This window comes from Myzus persicae, unplaced genomic scaffold (assembly GCF_001856785.1).
Source record: "Myzus persicae strain clone G006 unplaced genomic scaffold, MPER_G0061.0, whole genome shotgun sequence".
In the NCBI taxonomy this organism is placed as follows: Eukaryota; Metazoa; Arthropoda; class Insecta; order Hemiptera; family Aphididae; genus Myzus; species Myzus persicae.
This window is the reverse complement of record NW_019104233.1, coordinates 21,834-45,220: the sequence shown is the minus strand read 5'-3', so window position 1 is coordinate 45,220 and position 23,387 is coordinate 21,834. Positions and strand designations below refer to the sequence as shown.

The window sequence follows — 23,387 nt, the reverse complement described above, 5'->3', positions numbered from 1 at the left end:
TTTGATAAAAATTTAAAACCCAAAATACGTGTAACAGACGCAAACAGTGTCCACGGTCATGCAAGGCAAGGCGCGCGTGTCGCACACGCGTTATCTGCAGGCATAGGCGGCGCAAAGCGATACAATATCATACAACATCGTACAAGATAAAAAGCGGTACCTACGTGTACACCCATTGCATACGAACTGCAGCGAGAAGACTCAAGCGGGTAAATGTGTGTACGTGTAAATCGTGTGCGGATCGCGGGTCTCGGACGGCGGAGATCACATCATCGCTGTAGATCCGAGATCTGCCTGTGGCCAGCCGATCGATCGTCGACGGCGGAGAAAACCGAAAGAAAAGAACGCGAACGTCGGCCGGTCGCGCACATGCGGCGTTTCAGTCCGAAAACCGTTGTGGTCCGACCACAATATACGGCTCGGTGACGATAACCGGCGCCGATAGTACCGCGTAAAGTCTGCACGGTTTAAAATATTTCAAGCGCGACGATACCGCTATGTATCATATCGAAATGCAACGTATCTGTGTAATATAATATGTATCACCTACGCGCGTAACGTTAAACTACAATATACTAATAAAATAGTTGTGTATAATATTTATACTTATATACATTCACACAAACATATAAAAATAAATGTATATACACACACAAACATACATGCATGTGCATAACACGTATATAAATATATTATATTTATCTAACACTACATATATATATATATATATATATTATGCACACGTGTATATTATTAATAGCACACACATACTAATGACGACGAGTACCTGTGCAGTTGTATATTGTGTACTTTGGTAAAAAGGCACATCGGTCATACGCACGTGAACACACTGACTTATATTGTTATTACTATTATTATTATTATTTGTATTATTGTTGTTGTTGTTGTTGTTGTTGTTGTATGTACTGGCGTGCGCCCGAAAAGTGTTCGTGCTCATGCGGCGGCCGCTGGTCCGGGACTGTGGAAGCTGTGCGAGCAGTCCCGCCGGCAGGTCAGGGGGCTCATTGATTTTCGGCACCCGTTGTCGTCTCTCCAGCCCGCACCGCCACGGCCACGCGCGCCCATCACCACGCGCGGGTCACATTGCACCGAAGCAGAACGCTTCACGCCCAACCAATCGCCGAGTGCATCGATTCCGAAAAATACGCCCCGGTGGCGGCGTCCGTCCCCGGGTCGGGGAGATGGAAGGAGGCTGTGTGCACTCGCGCACGCGCGCGTGCGTGTGTGTGTGTGTGTGTGTGTGTGTGTGTGTGTGTGTGTGTTTGGGGGGGGGGGGGGGGGGGGGGGAGAACCCTCACGCCTTGCACGCGGTGGCTACGAGAAGAGAGCGTTGTTGTAGTAATATAAAATAATTATCGTTCCGGAAGGGGACTGAAGCAGGCAGATATCACCAAGTCGACCGGGAAATGAAAACAATATGGCACGTTGGCTGCTGAAAACAATATTGTTTCGTCGGCCGTTTATTTATAGCCGACCAATGTTCGCGGTCGATGAAGACCACATAATATTATTTTTAATACCTCACATTATTATAACTTACCTAGGTATATAATATACAATACATTTGTATTATTGTCGTTATTGCTGTCACTCATTGGTAGTAGACAAGAAAATGATAAATCACTCGGTCATTGAAATAAGACGAGACGCTAATCGTAAATTATTATGGCTTTCGGTATAGATCGAATAGCGAAATTATTACTACATCACGCATTTACGTGTTAAGTCACCATGTTGAGGACAGGTTTTCAACGTATATACCTATAGGACAGTCTTCGATCAACTATTTAGGTTGCAACTATGACACTTTTGGAAAGTTATTAAATAAAAGTTACATCACCTAGCCACCTAGGTATATTATAATATCATAGTACTATAATAGTAATAGTACCTAGTTACAAAATATTTATAATAAAATTATTTTCACACGCATATTATACAATGTAAGCTACACGCTGGAGTAGTGAAATTGCCTATACTAAGCGCCGTCATTCGTTTCGCTATTCAATACTATCTACAGACTGTCAACTACAACGGGCACAAAATAGATAAGAGTGTTGAGATGTGTGAACAGTTTGAAACCAATCAATGTCTTCGAATTGTTGGTTTAATGCGTGTTCTGTGTTTTGATTTACATTTAGTATGAAAATTAAATTTGATAAGCTCCTGTACAGTGTAGGTGTAATACATATGTCAGACGAGGTTATTTAATATTACCAATCAAAGAAATCAAACACAATTCAATACATTGAGAATAATTATAAAAAATATTTTCTGCGATGTATTATATCTTGATGAAAAGTACTAACTTAAGGAATAAACAATATTACCATGTAGAGAAGAATATTTTATAGTTTATTTATCATAATATATAGGTATGTTATATAATATATTTATTTTTGAATCAAGTAACAACAACCATTCGAAAATTAATCAGATCATTAAAAGTAACTGTTTACTGTTAGTTTATAATTTATAAGATTAAGAATATAGATAGGTATAGTTTTTCGTCAATAGTGTAATATTCAATACAAATAGGATATACATACTACATCCGTACATAATAATTCATCAAGTTTAGGAAGGTAAATTACACACATAAATATTTTACTACTATGAATTTTAAAAACATAGGTACCTAAATATAAGAATTTTATGTGATTATAGTTTTTATTATATTTTTCGACCAATTTTATTGTAAAAAACAATAGAAGTATACTACTTTGGATTATTCATACCTACATTTTGCTATTATTCAACTATGATAATAAACGTTGATATTATTAAATCATTTCATGTATCTAAGAAATTATTCTAAACTACATTTTAATATTATTTATGTATACGTTTTGATTATTATTACTTAAAAATTAAGAGGTTTATCCTCATATCCTAAAACCATAACTTGTTGAATTTTATTCTTAATCCATTTTAATGTTGTTTTGTCGTCGTATTCGATACATTTTTCATCTCCACGGAAAAAATAACTCGAGTGATGTTCATCCTATACAAAAAATGAGTGTTTTAAACTTTAAAATGTTTATTTAAAAAAAATATAATATACACTTCGCCACTCACTTGCCGAACTTTGAAACTTAATTTATTTTCTTCAACTGTTGGTACATCTATGATGTTATCAACATATATACTCCATTCGATTTCCCACGGTCCTTTAGTGCGGTATTTTTCAGCTAAAATTACTCGTCTAAAATAATGTTTAAGTTAATAAAAAAAAAAATGTTAATATTAAATTGTACATACCTTAATGTAATAAGTAGGACTTTTTTCCCTTCTGGAAGGAAACTCACGTGGGCCCAATAACCATCATTTGATAGAGAACGACTCAACATTTTAAACAAATGTAAACCAACAGCTTCATACATAGAATAGCTTTTCATTCCCTAAAAATATTTATTTTTAAATACCCATTTAAACAGTATTTATTTATTCAACAAACCATTGGATTGACATATCTTGGAATTCGTGTTCGCATCACTACCTCTTCACCCGACTCAATAATTCTAAAATCACACAATATATTTTATGAATGAATTCGCAAATAATGTAGTTTATAATACCTTTTAACTCCATCATAAGCCATTGACACCTTGTCGGAAACATTTGATTTTGATAGCACTGCCAGTAAGTTCCGACCGGGACCTCTAAAGAACGACTCTGCGGCACTCTCATCCTCTCCACCTTAATATTCCATATTAAACGAATTATCAAGATGTAATCTATGTAAACAGTACAAATAATACTCACCAATATGAGGTCTTTGTATTGCACCAGACATAGATAACAAAACAGACATTTCTGTTCCTTTGTGGGCAGAAATCATTCGTTCCGGTAATAGTTCCTCAAAATTCCATTTTTCTCCACTTTCAATGGATCTAAATGAACCTCGTACTTCTTCGATAAAAGGCCCTAAGTATTCCTGTAATAGTAAAAATATAGTAATACAATAATTATTTGTGAGAAGTATTGGAGAATGAATAGTATTCTGCTTACCTCGAAGTTTAGATTTTCATCAATCTCATCCATTTCGTAAATGTTTTCCAATACATCCAAATTAAAAATAGAAACATGGCATTGTTTTAATAGCTCCCGAGCGTAATATTTTAATCCGAAACTAAACATTGAGTTAAATGATTCTTTATAAAGTCCTTTTCGTGTTAAGCTAGTCACACTAAAATATTTAACCAAAGTATTAATATAATTTACAACGAACAATTCAAACCAAATCATACTTGAGATGTACGGCTTTTATGTCACTTAAACGGTTTGAATGGCCGTCTAGTACATACAAAAGAGCATCTGTTGCAAAACTATTGGAGCTCTTCAACGGGCTGAGTTCGGGTACTTTGGCCGTAAAACTTAATTGCACATTAAATGGAGAACAATGGAAATACTCAGCAAACACCTTACCAGGTTTTCTTCCCTAAATCATAAAATTTAAAAAAAGGTAATTACTAATTACGTAATATCCGGACTCCCTGCATCAATGAATTGAGAATTTACTGGACTACCATTATAACATGGTATTTTAGAATAACCATGGTTTTACATACTATTGAAAATGAATATAAATATACTAGTGTCTAATACAATACATTGACACCACCACAGAACTAGCAGCAATTAATTAATTCGAAAAATATGGAAATAGGTAATTTAATAATACTTGAAAATTCAATAAATTTAAATAAAAAATGTCTAATGGACCAAAATGATTAAATATTTAACTAGGTAAGAGTTTAATTATTTATAACAAAAACAATTACAATAATATTAATTGAACACCTATTATTTCATTACGTAATATTTTTTATTCATAATTTTCGACTATATTTTTCCGTCGTAACAAAATTGATTTTATTTTATGTTTGATAGAATTAATTTTTTTAGAGTAAAAAATTCATAAGCATTGATCATCTGATAAATTCTCAACCGATACAGATAATCCGGATAATATGGAACTACCTGAAATAATCTTTACAAATTAAATACTCTTATCCTTACCGGTGGTATATTAGGTGCATGAAGTGAACTTACGTCTTGTCTAAATCTCGCATCTAATGGGCATTCAAAAACTGCAAGAAGTGGTGATAAAGTTTTATGCATACTAACCACAAATGTTCTATCGAGTTGTACGGTAAAATCTTGAAGACTTATATCAAAATATCTAAAATGATTTTAAAAATATAGTTAATACTTAACTTTTGTAGCTAAATAGAAACGTTAAAAGTTTAACACACTTATAAACGTCGTAATGATTAGAAATTGATGTTTTAGAATATGATACTTCCAAAAATGATCTCAAATATCGAGGATATGCCTTACACGCGGAAGTTTGATACAATGCAGTTTTAAATGTACAATCCGATAACTGGTTGTCCAACTATAGTATTATAATAATAACATGTATAACATATTTAATTATAACAATTAATGTAACTTAATAATATTTTGCTTAAATCGTCATCAATACCTATTAATAGTTATGTAAGCTTACAACATAGTATATTTTATTATTATAGAAGTATTATGGAAACATTAGATTGGAATATAAATACATTATAACTGTACTTGTACTCTATGAATTTTGAAGCACACAGTAGTATTTTTTGAAGTCATTTTACACCGAACCCGTGCAGCAGGATTATACGAACGGCGAAGTTGTCCGAAAAACGGTCTTATCATTTGCATTTTGTCAAAATCAACCTTTGTACAACATTAGCTTAAAATATGTGTTAAAAGTTTTAAAGACGATGTTAAATATTTTCTTACGTGGACATAATCTTTTAAATGTGCTTTTTTATTATCGTTTTTCCACATATCTTCCAGCCAACATGCGAGTTCAACAGTAAAAGTTTTCCAAACATTTCCTACTTTCACCATCCATTCAGAAGCAGAATCTGTTAAGCTAACATAGGCAATTTCCTCTGTGTGTACACCGTGAGAAGTACTCTAAAATACAAAACTTATGAAAAAACCAATAACTTAAAATGTTATGCATATCATACCAAAGATAATCCCAGTCCTTCCATAGCTACAATTAAGTCAATACTAGATTTATTATTTTCAATATTTTTACGCGCAGTTGAGGCTGCTTTTTCGTCTTGGGTAAAAAGTAATACTCTTTGACCTGCAGAATCCATATAGCTTACCCAGTAAACCACAACCTTAGCTTTTTTGGTTCTAGGTAACTAAATCAAATCATTAATCAACCGAAATATTAAAACATATAAAATAAAAATATTCACAATATTTATTCAAAATGTTTTACTCTAATAGGAGGTCCGCCGTCAGAATCTGAATCACTCGTATCACTTGAATCGGGTGACTCAAGATGTTGATTTGTTATTAATTTAATAAAATTTAAGTTAATATTTGCAATTTCGGCTGGTTTGACTTGGCAGAAACTAATTCTTTTCTGTCCAAATCCATCTTTTTCAAACTCTGCAACATAACTTTTGTTTTTTTTGCTATACGCATTCCAGTAAAGCACACGTTCTTCGGTAGGATCATCCCAAGTATATAATAGAGACTGATTAGGACTTAGTAATGTAACCTAAACATTAATTAGAAATACATCGATTTTTTATATAGGTAGTTAATATTATAACACAAATAAAAGGATATACACATACTTGGCCCAAATTTTTTTGATGAATTTTTAGAAAAATGTCATCACACATATTATCGATTCTTACTGGAGCATCATTTTGACGGAATTTGTGAAAACTTATTAAAAACGGATTTTCACCTCCACCTGTTACTTTAACTACAAGAGCTCGCTAAAGAAAAAAACAAATTATTTTCTAAATTTGTATAACCTTAATATAATTATTTTTACTCCTTTATCCATTCTAAGAACAGTCTGCTCTTCTTTTATAATTGAAAAATGTTGTGATCCGGATTTGCTATCTCGAAGTTTAACGAACATCCTCATTGAATCAGTCTCAGGCCAGAATGGTAATGTCTTCAATAATATTAACATAATATCATTATTAAGATTATTTGTGAATTAAATTTGGTAATACCTGTCCTTGTAAAATGTCTGTCCATAAATCTGCTTCTTGATTATCCTCCATGAACCGTAAGCTTCTGTTAGAACTATTAACTACAGAGAAATTTGGTAAAAATGTGACGATTGTTGTTAAGTGAGGACATAAGTGAGATAAAACTGGCTTCATTAAAATTCTGTATTTTTTCTGACGTTCTTTATCTTTACAAATTACAAGTCCAGGGCAGTAAACTGTATCCATTGAAAATGCTGAAGACCAATTTGAGTGGTATGCCCTAAGTTTAATGCATCTCTTTTTTAAGCGTTTGTATGAAAATAAAATTGGTTCTTCAGTGTGTGATTCATACACAATATCTGATCGTGAACCCTAAAATATAAAATAGTATTGATCCATATGACACTTTTAAACTTCAGTAAAGATAAGTTTAAATATTACCCTTAATTGTAATGGTAATCCCGTCTTATTTACAATCCAATACGGTGAATGTATAAAAATACGACAAGAATCTTCATTTGTAATTTTTATAGCGATTTTTAAATGTTTGTTTCCGCCGTCAGTGTCATGTTCCGTACTCATGTTTACAGTTTTTTCGTTTATATCTTTTCGCAAGTTAAAACTTCCAGACCACGATATACCAAGATATGATGGCACAATTAAATCAGTTTTTAAAACCCTATGTGTGATATTTAACATGTAAACGTCAATTTTCTCGGAAGCTTCAATGTGGTGCTTGAAATTCGGAAAGCTAAATTCTATAGCAAACGGAAGAAAATTATGTATGACTACTGGAGGAACTGCTCTTAGTGTATAATTTGGCACTGTTCTTGAAGCACGATTAAATACTGGCTCTCCTTCTTCACAAACAACCTAAATATCAGTTACAACAATATTAAACAGATAATAATTAGATAGGTAAATATGTTCGCGTTCTCACCCGAACAGAAAAATTTGGTTGCTCGTCAACTTTAGACGTGGCACATACTAAATCTTTTGCACAGCTGGTATCGACAGATACATCTGGCCACCAAACACCACTATCACTGACAAGATAGTTCCTAAAATAATTTTACTTATTAAATACAAGCTTCTTTATTATTAACTTATAAATATATATAACTTACTGCAAATTAGCAGGAGATAAGTACAGTTTTGAATGATATGCTAAGGCTATTGGGACATTAAAAACTGATCCAGCTTCAAGAATTGCCAAAGTACATATTGATTCAAAAGGATTGTCAGTTTCTTCTACAACTCCGGAATCCATTTCAAAAGTATCTATTGCTTCTGTACGGTTATAATGGATCATCAAAGGGTATGATGTGTCATTTTTCAACTGAAACATAAATCAGTTGTTATAAAATTATAAAATGTAATTATTCATATAGTTGTATACCATAAGAGGTGATCTTATTGTTATTATATGGCTCAACTTTTTTGACACTACAGATACCATAATCCAATACCGTGTGTCATTTTTTACTGGAGAAAGAGCATGTAATTTATTGCTAGTACGTTTAGGACAAACCACAATCAAATCATCAAAACCTGTACATTTTTATTTGATTAGAACATACTTTTTTTTTATAACAAAAAAAATAATTAACTTTTACCTTCAACTTTTATGTTAAGTTGATAGTCAGTAATTTTCTTGTACATCATTTCACTAGAATTATCATCAATGTTATCATAATTCTTTTTTTTTGTTAAATTATTCACAAAAGTACAATCATTAGACATGCTAGAACATAAAAAGTATAATGTTACATTGTTAAAATTTTAAAATTCATAAAATAAAATAACATGATATTGGTATCATTTACAAAAAAGTCCACATAGTACACAATTATAATTACTAAATATGCGATTATATTATGTATTTTAAAAATAATTTCAGTCATACATTATTTTTTACTAACCTTTGTCTAGATATTGAAGATGTTCTGGATCCATCAATTGCTTCTAAGATTTGTTCTAATCCTCTCTAAAATAAAAATATATGAATAAGGATTAACTTTAATAATTAATCAAACTAAAATGTGTTTTTAAATTGTATAATAAACAAGCTCATAATATTAAGGTAAAAGAAAAAAATCTATGATAATTAGATATCATTGTATTTCAATAAGTTGATTTCATTTTATTGTAAACTAGCGACCTGCCCTGGCTCCGCACTACAATTACTTATAATAAGACATATAAATTTAAAAAATAAATAAATGCAGTAAGTACATATGACAGTCAAGTTCAAAAAAACTTTAAATTGTATCAACTTACACTAAAACTAATATTAACATGTATTCATCAAACAATTTGACAATTAACTTCAAATTATAGTTAAAATTATTATGTGGTTATCAATAGGTTACCTTTAAAAAAATATAACAGTAACAGTTAATGTAATAATAAAAACTGAGTAAGGTCTTAAAATTTTAATAATGATGAAATTTAAGAAGATGTGTTGTCTCTATTTTACAAACACGGAACATAGCACATTTTACTTTCAGAATAATCCAATTTACTTTGTTATAGTGTTATTATTAATGTTAAAGTGAATTGACTTAGTACCTAATTAATGGGTTAGAATATTATCCACAGCGGGGGTCGTGAACCAGTTGATCGCGATCTAATGGTCGATCTTTAGAAGAATATTGGTCAATTAAAAACTAATTAAACCAATATCGCTTGATGGCGTGCATAATCTTAAACATACTTTCGCGCTTTATACACAAAGTAAAATATTTATTAGAAAAGAAAAAATACTGCACTATGCATGTTTAACTATGGAGAAAAATTAGTAGAAGAATATAACAAACAATTTATTATTGTGAAGCACGTAATAAGTTAAATAATATACATAAATAAAAAGTGGTAGATCACCAGATACTTAAATGTTTTTAAATAGCTCACTTTTGGAAAATGTTGGAGATCCCTAAACTCGGCCATGTGCAGGCTTTTTTATGTCGTAATTCGCCTTAAAATCAAAATATCAGAAAATCGTACGTGTGGTCTTAAATAATATTCTGATCTAGGTACCTTTAAATTGTATAAGTCAATTCACTTTAATACTAAAAATAATATAGTAAAATAGATTATTCTGTATGAAAATTTTGATACTTTGAACGTTATTAAAACAGGGACGACACGTATGGGAATAACATTGAATAAAACGTTAAATAAAGTATGTTCTGGAAATCACAAGAGTTAAGGGTAATAATAGAAAGTGTACTCAATTGCAATGTCTTCAACTGTTTAACTACATAAAAATGTAATGTCATATTCTGATTTATTGAAAAATTAGTAAAGAACAAAGAAGAAAAATATCTTGTTATACAGTTGTTTGTAAGTCACAAAATTTATTTCCAGAACTGATATCTATTTTAAAGGCACCTCATTGATTTGATAATATAACCTGTCTGTTCATCTTGGCATAAATTGTAGTATATTATGTCAAAAAGTATTTAGTTTTTGGACCACTATTTTTTTTAAATTATATTAGCTGCTGAATACCAAGAATCAAAAAGATGAACTGAACAGTTTATAGTATAATATGGTATTCATAAGAACTTAAATTAGTGGCTATACTGAAATGAAGCTTCTAAAGTTAATAATTGCCCTTTAATGTTAACCGACTTACATAAAAACATGTTGAACCAGTGCAGGGGTGAACGCAGGAAAAAATTAACGGGGGGGGGTTGACATTTTTAAATATTCATAAAATAGCCTTATTATACTATTTCTTTTTTTATAGTATATATATATATAAATTAATTAATTATTACAAGTAATGTCAATTTACAAACCACGGAGAACTTTTAAATAACTTACATAATTTTTTTTTTATTTATTTGTTAGTATTATATATTTTGTAGGTCAGACAATTTTTTTTTTGTTCCTGATATTTTGGGGAGATTTAAAAAATATGAACTTATTACCCATACAAATTTTAAATAATTAAAATTATAACTATAATAGTTTGAATTACTATTTAAATAATTATTTAAATTTATTACAAATTGTAGGTATAACATTTACCAATTGAATCTTTTATTCAAGTGTGCAATTGTTTATTTTAAATTATCATACAAATATTGCGAAATTTATATTATTATTTACCTCAGTTTTTTGGTATAACATAACAATAGATCTCACTGCAAGATCATTAACAAGAACAAAACTTTCAGTTGAATCACAATCATCAGTTTTTGGATTATATAACGATTTTATGAGTGTATCAATAACAGATATATTAGCTGGAGTGAATGATATTTCTAGCCTCTCTGTTTCAATAATTATATACGTTGATGTTTCCAGTTCTTCGGAATCATTTTCCAAACCAGAATCACTAGAGTAACCTTAAAAAACGCCAAATTCAAAGTTAACTCAATTAAGTTGCTTATAATAAATTATTGAAAATATTATTTATAAAAAATTACTAATTTTTTTCTTTAAAATTCTTTCTTGACTAATATTTCTGGGTTCCTGTTCAGCTCCACTTTCATCACTTGAATCTGAATTTGTTAAGTCTTCATCACTAAATTCACTGTACAAAATGTATTCAAATTAAATTGCAAGTATTTAAAAATATAGTTCATATAATTTAACATACTCAGATATTAAATGTGTAACAGCTTTAGCTAATTTATCCATAACTCCTGTTTCCTGATCTGAATCTGAGTCATCAGAGTACCATTTTTCAAGTGAAGTTTCTATATATTATGTATTTATTTTAAATATTACACATAATTGATAATTATTTTAGGTTCTTATATTTACTAAATAATAATTAACACTTTAATAATCACCCCTTGACTTCACTGTTCTTCTAATAAATTTCATTTCAGCTTCACTTTCATCTTCTGTAGTTTCACTCTCACCTTCCACAACAGATTGGTGAGATGATTGTACCACTTCACCTAAATCCATGTGTTTTACATTGAACTTACCCAAGAAACCCTATGAATTAAAAACATATTCATCATATTTACCATAGTTAATACTAATTGTGTTTGTTATTGCAGGTTACATACTTTCAATTTTATATTCCAAGGCTCAATAAACGGTTCCCAAACACTCAAATTACAATTAAAGTATGAAGCTTTTAAATTTAGACCCCCTAGAATTTAAAACATATAGGTAGGTAATTAAATACAATTAGATACAGGCATATAGTTCAGAACCTTTGATATACATACCATTTAAATGAAACTGATCTGACCAATCTTTTACTTGAATTTTTAATGATGATTTTAACATGATCATAGGAATGTCCTCTAAATCTAATTCTTCTAGTTCTAGAGATACGTTTATATCTTGTACATAGAGTTCAAGGTTTTCTGATTTCACATCCATAGTATCAGAAAACTTTGATTGGAAAAATGAAAAAAATGTTCCTTTAGATACCACTTTGTTAGGTACATGACTAGGTACTATGGATTTTGGAGTCCATAAATCATCATTTTTAAATTCCCAATAAGATGATCTATCAAAATCAGGATCTTCATCATAATTAAATTCAATAAAGTCAATGGCCTTTAAAACAAAATAGCATTTATATAAATTATTATTTTTAAACATTTTTGAAACATTGAAATATATATATACAAAATTAACTATACATACATTGAGAATAATGTGAACTGTACTAGTTGACAAATGTACATTTAGGGGACTAGAACGTATTAAAATTTCAATTGCGTCACGGTCTCCTGATTTTAAAGTTCTTGAAAACTCTATGTCACATGGATGCAAAACCTATTAAGCCCAAAAAAATATAAACAACAATACATTTTAAATATATTAATGGCATTATGATCGTCTATCATAATATACAATAAACGTACCATCTTCTCAGCTCTTCTTTTTTTCGATACTGCTAAAATATGAAAATTTGATAATGAACAAACAAGTCTCTCTTCATGTCCTGGATGACGACCATAATCTAAAAGAAACTCTGTTCGACATAGAAGTACTTGATCTCGAATATCTAATTCTTCTACCCCAGGAGGTAATATTGCTATTTCAGGACGACCAAAACGAACAGATATAGTTAAAGCTAAATAAAAATAAAATTATTCATTATTCAGTTAAACTCAATTTATATTAGAATAATTTATTGATTTTACCCGACTGCTTTTCAATAACCATTGGTTTTCTATCCACTGATCGTTTTTCATTTGGGTACTTCCTATGACTATCTACATTAACCATTGGAGACGCTAAGGTTCCATCAATATTTTTTCTTTTAATTGGTAAAGAGTCCAATACAAATTGTGTTAATTCCACAACAAAAGGAATAGATAAATTCAATCTAGTTTTATCCAAATGAATATGAATTGTTCTACCTCCTGAATATGTCTTTTCGAAAGATAAATCAAATAATGGTGGAGTTGATACAGATATATGTACTTCATTAGATGAATCTGATGTGCCAACAGGTTCAAAAATCCTAAAAAAAAGGGATTAATTTGTATTGATAAATGATAAGTTATAATTTTATTATTACATTAAATAATTAAATATTACTAACATTTTTTCAGATTTATTATGCCTCCTAGTGTCTTCTAACATACATCTTTGTACAGTTGTATTTAAAACTACTCTATCGTCTGAAAACATATCTATCTTAATATTTATTTCGTCCAAATCAAATCGGCACAATGAATGATTTATATCTCTGATTGGAGAACTTAATATCTGAAAAGGTTTTAGTTTTAAAATAGGAAAATATTTTATCAATCTATTATCAAAATAAATCTATGCATACTTCATCTGAATTTGCAAAAAGTGCAATTTGAATACCATCTATAGAAAATTTGAAATCAATTTCATGAATAGAGGTTTCATGATTGAAAAACACTTGAATTTTTTTTAAATCTTGATCTTCCGAGATCCCAGAAATGTATGGCATCATCATAAAGCCCATTTCTTCGATACAATGACCATATTCAAAATTGTCTGCCCAAACTTGTAAGAATGTTGCAAAATCTTTCTGTCCCAGATTAATTTGAATATTGTCAATTCCCCCATCCATCCAATATAAAAGTTTACTAGTAGTATTTCTTTTAATGTTCAGACGGATTCCAAAAGATTCTACCATTGGTTCCTATAACAAATATAAAATTAATTATTTTATGCTATTGTAATTTCTACTATTTAATTAGCTATTGAGGTACTTGAGTAACGAGTGTTCCATCTAATGTCATAATAGCTCTAGATACATTAATTGCATCCCAATTAGCTAAAATATTATCAACAATATCCAAATTGTCATAATCTCTTTTTGATTGCTCTTTAAAGAAGTTTTCCACAGTGAGATCTCCTAAGCTGCATAAAATAACATTGGGAGAGGTAGAATTCTGTGGAAATAATACTACAGGAAAATGTAAACATATTGACAAATGCATTTTACTCTTCCATCCATTTCGAAAATCTGGAGTAAACGGAAATAAAAGTTTACGTAAATGTCGACTAAAATCAACAAGTTCTTCAGAAATAATTGGATCCATGAAATACTATATTAAAAAGAATAATTTAAATAATAAGGTTAAAATTATTACCTATATTATTAAAGTTATTATTTTTAATTTAATATTGAACACATACTTGAAAATCTAATAAAATACTACATATGACTGTTATGTGCACTTGTCCTACGTACAACTTAATACTTCCATCCGATTTTACATCATCTGTCTGTGCTTCAATGTTTGTTTTGTAAAGTCTGGGATTATGTCGTACATATTTGAATTCCAAAAGCTTATCTTCATCCGTATATAGTAGCTATAAAATATTTTTATTCATTTATTTGAATAATTTATAATATTTTATTTTAATATTCATTAAAATTATATTTTACCTTGGGATACAAAGTAATATGAGATAAATCATCAATGCTCATATTCATCACGTAAAATCTAAATACCATCCTATCATTTGCTTTAAACGTGCAATCACTTTCTAAGCCACCAATCTAATTTTAAAATTTACAGTAATGAGTATTATATAGTTATTTAGGAACTCAGCTTTAGAAAAATTTACCTTAACATCCAAAAATTCAAATTCAGTATCACAAATTAACATTCGAAAATTTGAAATTCTAGCAGAATAACTAAACTTTGTTGCTCCTTGTGGCACAGGTGGGTCATTGTTAGAAAAACAATTATTTATATAAGTTTGAATATTTTCCGTTGTTAAAGTTGAAAAAATGCGTCTATCACCAATTCTAAAGAAAATATATTTTAAAATATGGTCAAAAATTATTGTTTCACTGAGATTGAAAAACTTACTTTTGTATAATATATTGCATATATTTATAAAACTTTATAAATGAAGTTCTATGAAACACACATGCTACTTGATTTAAATCTAATACAAGAGACTTTTCTACACTGTGGAAATGACTCTTAAAATCAGGACAATCAGCTTTTACCTAAAAATAAATGTAATCAATTAGATTATAAACCTACAAGAATTATACACAAAAATAACTTTCATACTTTTCTGTAAAGCAAATTAGCAGATTCTTGTACTAAACAATTAGATGTTATTGAAAATAATTGAACTATTTGACCACTTTTGCAAACATGTTGTAAATCAGATAAAATAATTGATCCAATTGACAGTTGAACTGCCGGACCGTACTCCATAATTGCCAAATCACAACAAAAACGTTTAAATGTCAAATTCAAAAATGAATTTTCTACTATTTCGTTTGAACAATAGAGATTAATAGAAATCTAAAAAAAATTATTAATTAACAAGTACACATTTTAAATTGAAAAAAATTTACTTCTCCAATAACACATCTAAAAAGAGATGTTATAGTATTATTTGGAGACACATTGTCATCAAATCCTGGTAAATCGACAGTACGCGCCCAGAGTTCAGCAAATTCCTCATCACTAATTTCTGATGACACAATACTTCTATAAAAATAATGGTAAGATTTAGTTATTTATACATAATAAAACAATTCTGGTATAAGTGTATCAGTTTTTTTTCAACATATATTTTAATTGTATTTTATATATATTATATATACAATGTGATCACGATTTCAGGTAACACTAAATATTTCGGCCCAATGATTTTGAATTAAAATGAATTTTGGGGGAACCTAGGTGGTAATGAAATATCTTTATGAAATTTTCAAATTTGTAACACTTACTATGCCTGCATGCGCAATACAAAATGTATTTTTTTTAATGGTAAAGCCAATTTTTAGCACATCATTTAGATTGAAGAAATTTTTTCAAGTTGATGTGACTCAAAATACTTGGCTCAAAGTTCAAAATTGAATGAATGACAGCCATTATTCAATTTAGAAAAAAAAAATGTTTAATTTAGACAGGTAAATGTGTAATTTATTAATTTTAGGTCCATGTATGTAATTTTATTATTTTCGTTAAATTTTATAATTATTATTAATGTGATTATTATAGTTATGATTATTATTATTATTAACAGTAGTAGTAATAGTACCTACTGAATATTGTTATTATTTCTATTAACGCAGTAAAATAAACAAAAACATTAAAATGTACATTCTTAGTATTTAAATATTTAACATTTTTATTCATAATTAAGAACATAGTTGTCCTAAAGGAAGGGAGATTTTTTAATAGAAGTTATAACAATTAATGAAAAAAAAAAATATCACATACATGAACCTAAAATTAATAAATTACAAAATTAAACATTTTTTTTTTCAAATTTGAATAATGACTGTCATTCATTCAATATTGAACTAAGAGCCAAGCATCATGAGTCAAATCAATTTTTTTTTAAACTGGATCAATCCAAATTATGTGCTAAAAATAGTTTTTACCACTAAAAAAAAATTGTATACTGCGCTTGTGCACACCTTAAGTGAAAAATTTGAAAATTTCACAAAATATGTATTTTAGTAGGTTCCCTCCAAAATTAATTTCAATACAACTTCATCAGGCCGAAATATTTAGTGTTACCTTAAATTGTGATCACACTGTATATATTGTATAATTCTATGATGTTAAAATAAATAAATCAAGTATTAAAATAAAACTGGCTATACACTTTTAACCACTAACCTATGGATTACCACATGTATGACCATTGACCACCTGTTACTTTGTAAAAGATGAAGTAAAAACCCTAACTTAATCTACTGTATTGTAAAAATTATGTTTTACCTAAGCAATGTTTAATTAGTCTAATATTTTTATAACTTACCTTTTATCTACAGCTTTAAATGCTTTTTTTACTTCGGCTCTTTCTTCGGTTGATCTGGTACTAATACCCTTAAATTTTTGATACAAAGCTAATGTGGATTTCAATTCTTGTAATTCTTCAATCTTTTGATGCAATTGTACCTTTTCGATCAAATAGTTTTAAATTTAAAAAAGTTATATTATTTATAGTTATATTGCAAAAATTAATTAGATATTTAGATCACAAACCATATCTAATGCATACACTTCATCATCATCGCTATAATGTTTTTTTAATGTTGCAGAAGAAACATGATTTATAGGTATTGGTGTGTTTTCAATGAAATCTAAAATGGAGTTAACCTTTTGATCAGATAAGTTGAATCTAACACTTTGTACAGATATATTAATTTTTCTTTTTGCTAATTGTTTGTATTCTGGTCTTATGCTATTTGACACAACAATTTGTGTAACGGTCTTTCCCAAAAGATGCAATGATGAATCCATTTCATTTTTTAAACTTCTCCAATCGTTTCCTAAAAACCACAATACACATAAACACTCGTATTAATAGATTTTGATAACTTAACCATAATATGTAGGACATTTTAGAGACTAAAAGTATAACATAAGAGTTGCAAAATTGTATTATATTCTAAAACATTTGTAAATTGTAGTAATTAACTAAAAATATTAACCTGAATTACAAAATATTATTTGAAATCCATCAATATCAATATGGTATCGATCATAAAGTTTTTCCTCCATTTCCATTTGTGTGACATCGTCTAAACAAATGGTTTCTGGTTGTAAGTCGCTTTTGATTTTGAGCCCACCAAAATCGATCACCATTATATTTTCACCCCTATCATAAGAATATATTATAATTTATAATACGTACAGTTAATTTTAAATTTCAAATTAAAATAGTACATACCTTTGAATAGATCCAAATTCTGGTATTACAATGTATGGTAATTGGAGATCAATGTTTAAAAGAATTTTTCTAAATTTGGATTCTGGTCTGTTTGAATTGAATAGTTTTCCAAATGTTTTAGAAATTGTCTTTGAAAACTTTTCAATAGTAGATTCAATGTTTATTTTTTGATTGTAATAAAAGAAGCTAAGTAATGCAGATATGGCAAACTATATTAGAAAAAAAACCAAACAATTATTATAAGAATAATTAATTCTGGATTAAAAACCTACTTCATGATAAACTATTTCCACAGATTCTGATGTAATATTCAATCCATAATTTGCTTCTGAATTGAGTGGATTTTTTTCAAAGTCAATACTCAAAAAATATTTTGATGAATTTCCTATAATAATATTACTCATAATTTAATAATTTAATTTTAATTTTAATTTAAAAAATATTTGCCTCTCATTGCACATGTATCGATTATTGGAACCAGACTATACTCAACAGAAGCTTCAACATTTATACTTTCAACTCTTGTAGATATTTTGTATGCTTTAGCAGATGGTCTAGTTTCAAGACTGCTCATTAAATGGCCAATTGTGATTACCATTAATTCATTGGAACCACTTATTAAACTAACTAAGCAGTTAGCTATTGTCAAATTTATCTTATGTTCTAAACAAATTAATTTATTTTATTGTATAAATAATAAATAACAATTGTAGTTTTTCCTACAAACCAATGTATTGTTTTGGCTTATCATATTTAAGTGTATCTGATCCACCAGTTTTACACAGTAGATCATTTAACCGATCTTTTTCTGATTGACTAAGTAAATTCCAAAATGTTTTTGATTTATCGGATGTTAAACATAGGCGATACCTGGGCTTAGTATTTATCGGACCCCACCATTTTGACTGGGATTCTTGAATTGTAACACTTTCTGGATTCTCTTCACAAAGCTATTTAAATTGCATTTAATCAACTACTTGATCTTGAAAATATAATTTAATATCAAACCTCAATTTTAGCATGTTCCCTCGCTAAAACTAAATTAAAAATATCCAATTCATCTTCGTGCATTTGCAAATCTATTTTTAATTCAGTATCATTTGGATTTACAAGAACTTTTTTGTACACATTTATGTAACTCTTATAATTTTTCCTGGAACACGTAAATATTTTGTTTATATGAATATAAATATAATTTTATTTTAATTATTTATTTACTTAAACAATTATTTACCTATGCACTTTAATTTTGTTCCACAGTAATGTAACTCTCTGTCGTAAAACACATTTATACGCGTATATCCACCAACTTTTATAATCTTTTAATACTGTATTTGTAGGCCGAATATCCCGAAATAATCTATAGATAATAAATACAAAAAAAATCAATTAAATTGAGTCAAATTCTAATGTTTTTAGTTCTCACTTAACAATCCACTAAAAGTTACAACACATTAATAAATACTGTAAATATAATCTATTAGCCTTATATACTGTAAATACATTATATTTAATTCAATAACATATAGCTAAATATGTATTCTGTTTATCACCCTATTTATTATTGCTAATTACCTTTGTGATGCTCTTTTAAATTTAACACATTATTCTTTATATACATGGTGTAACTAAAAGACCTGACAAATGAAAAATGAAAAATGTATACTAGTTAAACCTTAAACATATAAAAAAATTACGAAAATTATATAAATAATTTAAGATTTACATTGGTCTAAATAATTCGCAAACAGAATATTTTGAAGAAATGTATTATTATATTTTAATGGAATTGACTGAAAATTTAAAAATATTGATATTTTAAATAATTAACTAATAACTTGACTTAAATAAAAGTTTTACTATCAAAATGTTTCTATTAGTTAGATTTACAAATTTCAATAAAAATTTCAAACACATTTTTAAAAAATATATATTTTCATTAATATTTTATACCATCAACGTTTAAAGTTTTTTGTTTTTTTGAATTCAACATAAGGTCTAATTTCATATTCTAAAGCAAAATATTTTTCTAAGTATTTCGATACATAAAAATCAAATTTTGGACGAGTATTTTACGAGTTATAAGTATTTTAAGTATAAATGAGCAAATATAATGGTATGCAACTACTCTGAAAAATTTTGGTTCTCTTTAATCCGCTTATCAAAAATGCAGCTACTTAAAAGACGTTATAAGTTATAACTCATAAACTACTATTCCTAAATTCAATGTCTTTGAATGTATTGAAGAACTAGATCATAGTACTTTCTGCTTTAGAATATGAAATTAAAACCGTATGCTGTTATTCAAAAAAGAAAATACTTAAATAATTTGAGGGCAAAAAATCTTAAAAAAGATATGTATATATTTCTTAATATTGTTATTTAACTACTAGATACCATGTAAAAAATATTTTTTCATAAACATTTATAATTTTTAAATATTGAGAGTTCAACAATAAAATTTGCTATCATTCAAAAAAGTGAAAACTAAAATTAATAAAATATAAAAATAAAATTTGAAAATAAAAATTATTTAGGTACCTATATTAAAAACAAAAAAAAAAATATTGATTAGAACAAAAGTTATTTCAATAGACAGGTCATTCTTGATATACCTTGTACAATATGTACATATTACAAGGTTTACACTTAATATAAAATATGCATATCAATATTTGTGTTCTATATAACCTCTTATATTTAATTGAAGTATATTTATTTTTATAAATTTAGCTTTCGCCTATTTCGTTAAATAATAAATAAATATTATAATTATAATATTAATGCGTATTTGCTTAATGAATTATGATTTGTATTTTGTATAAAAATTGTTAAAATAAATATGTAATACCTATTGTAATCCATTTTATAGATATTGTATAGTATATATTTATCTATTATGAATATATTAACCTATTAATCTCTGCTAATTTCATAAATTCTGCCGTTTCCATCAGTGCTACAAATTGTTTTCTGGACATTTGTAAAGCTGCGTCTTGGAGAACAAAGTCAACAAGTAATTTAGGAACTCTGACTTCATTTGACTTATTGACAATAATTTTGATTTTTAATACAACTGGTTTCAATACTAATTAAACAAAAAACATTATTGAAATAAATAAATCACGTATACAAGTAGTGTGCTTAGAAATTTTAAGTAGTTACTAAATTCCAAGGGTTCTTCGTTGATGTTAAAGTTATTAAGACCTGATCTCATCTTATCCTGCCAATCTGATACCATAGTTTTATTAGTATACAATAAAGTTGAACACATTGTATTACAATAAAATGAAGCAGAATCAATTTTGACGATTTGATACACTGAGGTCTGCCCATTTTGTTGTGACAAAATTGGCTTCCACTTGCTGAAATCAAAAAATAGTTAAATCATAAAAGTTCATATTTTTTTCGATAAAATAAATAATCTAAAACCTGTTGGTTGTTTCCAGAGAAATTGATTGTATACATAGACCTAAAGCTCTCGGGGAATCTGTATTAGTCATTGAATCTTCAAATCGAATATGAACACCTCTAATATATATTTGCAAATTATTCATAACAGTTGTTATAAGAGTTTCAAGAAACCCACCATTTTCCATTGAACCTAATTATAAGTATATATAAAATTAATTTTTCGTAACTATAAAATACTTAAATAAAGGATATAAGCCTATAAGGCTATAAATCTAAAACTATTAGAAACTAATTAATATAATATGCATACTAACCATTTCCGAATATTGATAAATTGTCGATACTTTCTAAAATTCTTTTCTTCGCAGCTCTCGCCAAACGTTTTTCCAATTCTGTATCCCATTCTCTATCTATAACTTGTCCCGCGACTATGAATATTTCCTAAAAATTAATTTATTTATAATTATGCAAATTTAAATTTGAATAATATTTTAATACTTCGATTTTTATAACTACAGGTTGGCTTGAAAGTCCATTCCATGGTATGTTCACATTGAATTTTCCTATTGATCCAGCTTTCACTTCTATAGGCAGTCCAAGTTCGTACTAAAATCGAAAAAGATCATACTATTTTTATTTAAATATCAATAAATGTAAATTCCTTACCAAAGCTTCAGTTTTTAACTTCAAATTTGACAGAAAAACATTCCCTCCGAATATGCCAACATTTAAGTTTTCTAAGTCCAAATCTTCGATATATTTGCCCAAGTATCTGTTCAGTAACGATGCAACAATACCCTCAAACATGGTTTAAGGATATTTGCATAAAATGCGATTTTATTTTACCCTTTTACTTACATATTATAGTAGAATGATTGTAAGTGAAAAACTTCCGTATGGAACTTAGGACTAAGGCATGTGGTGAACCCTAGCGAGGAGCTTTGAAAGTTCGGACATTATTGATCCATTTAAACACGTGGGAACGGGCGCGTTGACGTCATTCAGAACTAATATATAGCTAATATAGAGAATTCAAAAATACAATAATAAATCTGCTAAAAATACTTCAAATTCGTAAAAAATTTACTATAAATAAAACTCTAATTAATATTTATGTGTTTAAATGTATTTTTTAAATATACTAATAATAAATTACAGTAACTTTTAAGGTTCAATCAACAAGTTACAATTATTGACATATTTAGAAAATAAGATAGTACCTATTTAATAATTATTCATTAGATAATATTCACCATTACTCATTTGTCATTAGTAAAGATATATATTTTAGACAAAAAATTTGTTTTTACAGATTGAAAATGTTGAAAAAAATAATGATTACAATTTAATTGAGTTCTATAATAGCGAATACATAATTATTTTTATATACGAATATATAATTAGGATAAAATATAGTTTGTACAGGTAAGTGCAAATTATATTTAATTGTAAAAAAAATATGTACCATTTGTCATTTAAATAACATTCCAATTATGTTTGAATAATTTTAATAAAATAACTAATAAGTTATATTAAGTTACATTTTACATTTTTAATGTTCAAATAAAATATACGATCAATAAACAAGTTGGAAAGTTTCGGTAGGTACCTCGTTCCTATACATATTTGTTTTGTATTGATACATTTTTAAAACATAAATAAAAGGCAGTGTTGTTATTTATTGAAGACCACTTAACTTCCTACGGCCTTGGCTTGTTGCATATTGTACGAGAAACATCAATATTAATTCATATTAAAATAATATGGCTATGTCATCAACAATTACGGGTTAAAATA

General features: G+C 28.2%; 2 protein-coding genes across 2 annotated transcripts in view; both read right to left on the bottom strand.

Annotated features, from left to right (window-relative positions):
- LOC111040281 (muscarinic acetylcholine receptor DM1) overlaps positions 1-1,019 on the bottom strand; it is a 36,409-nt gene extending 35,390 nt beyond the window's left edge. Inside the window, exon 1 of the mRNA XM_022324128.1 lies at positions 788-1,019. The gene's annotated coding sequence lies outside the window, so the exon portion shown is untranslated. The remainder of the gene's footprint in view (positions 1-787) is intronic.
- Positions 1,020-2,636: 1,617 nt separating this feature from the next.
- On the bottom strand, positions 2,637-22,566 carry LOC111040280 (vacuolar protein sorting-associated protein 13A-like). The gene is made up of 56 exons (XM_022324127.1): positions 22,257-22,566; positions 22,089-22,196; positions 21,905-22,031; positions 21,609-21,780; positions 21,342-21,541; positions 21,090-21,264; positions 19,411-19,536; positions 19,185-19,329; positions 18,904-19,126; positions 18,624-18,839; positions 18,449-18,561; positions 18,177-18,385; positions 17,938-18,104; positions 17,489-17,775; positions 17,262-17,401; positions 15,841-15,976; positions 15,548-15,787; positions 15,338-15,480; positions 15,090-15,273; positions 14,908-15,021; positions 14,655-14,831; positions 14,225-14,563; positions 13,816-14,154; positions 13,579-13,745; positions 13,175-13,497; positions 12,893-13,104; positions 12,672-12,803; positions 12,245-12,581; positions 12,080-12,165; positions 11,855-12,005; positions 11,659-11,758; positions 11,486-11,592; positions 11,166-11,404; positions 8,969-9,033; positions 8,663-8,790; positions 8,446-8,597; positions 8,174-8,385; positions 7,987-8,107; positions 7,488-7,919; positions 7,068-7,418; positions 6,881-7,006; positions 6,675-6,821; positions 6,311-6,595; positions 6,048-6,230; positions 5,812-5,991; positions 5,611-5,745; positions 5,280-5,422; positions 5,044-5,206; positions 4,272-4,462; positions 4,033-4,210; positions 3,787-3,958; positions 3,600-3,720; positions 3,479-3,542; positions 3,283-3,422; positions 3,100-3,226; positions 2,637-3,025 (listed from the first exon to the last, which is right to left on the bottom strand). Exons 1-56 carry the CDS (start codon positions 22,395-22,397, stop codon positions 2,885-2,887), a joined length of 10,032 nt encoding a protein of 3,343 aa, XP_022179819.1. The 5' UTR covers positions 22,398-22,566; the 3' UTR covers positions 2,637-2,884.
- Positions 22,567-23,387: the final 821 nt, after the last annotated feature.

Excerpts from the sequence above, each read along its gene's own strand:
- LOC111040280 (XM_022324127.1), bottom strand. The coding sequence starts at position 22,397 with ATGTTTGAGGGTATTGTTGCATCGTTACTGAACAGATACTTGGGCAAA. Across the intron at positions 18,562-18,623 it reads CGATACATGTGCAATGAGAG|GAAATTCATCAAAATATTTT; the intron begins GCAAATATTTTT and ends ATATTATTATAG. Across the intron at positions 13,498-13,578 it reads CATAATAAATCTGAAAAAAT|GATTTTTGAACCTGTTGGCA; the intron begins GTTAGTAATATT and ends CCTTTTTTTTAG.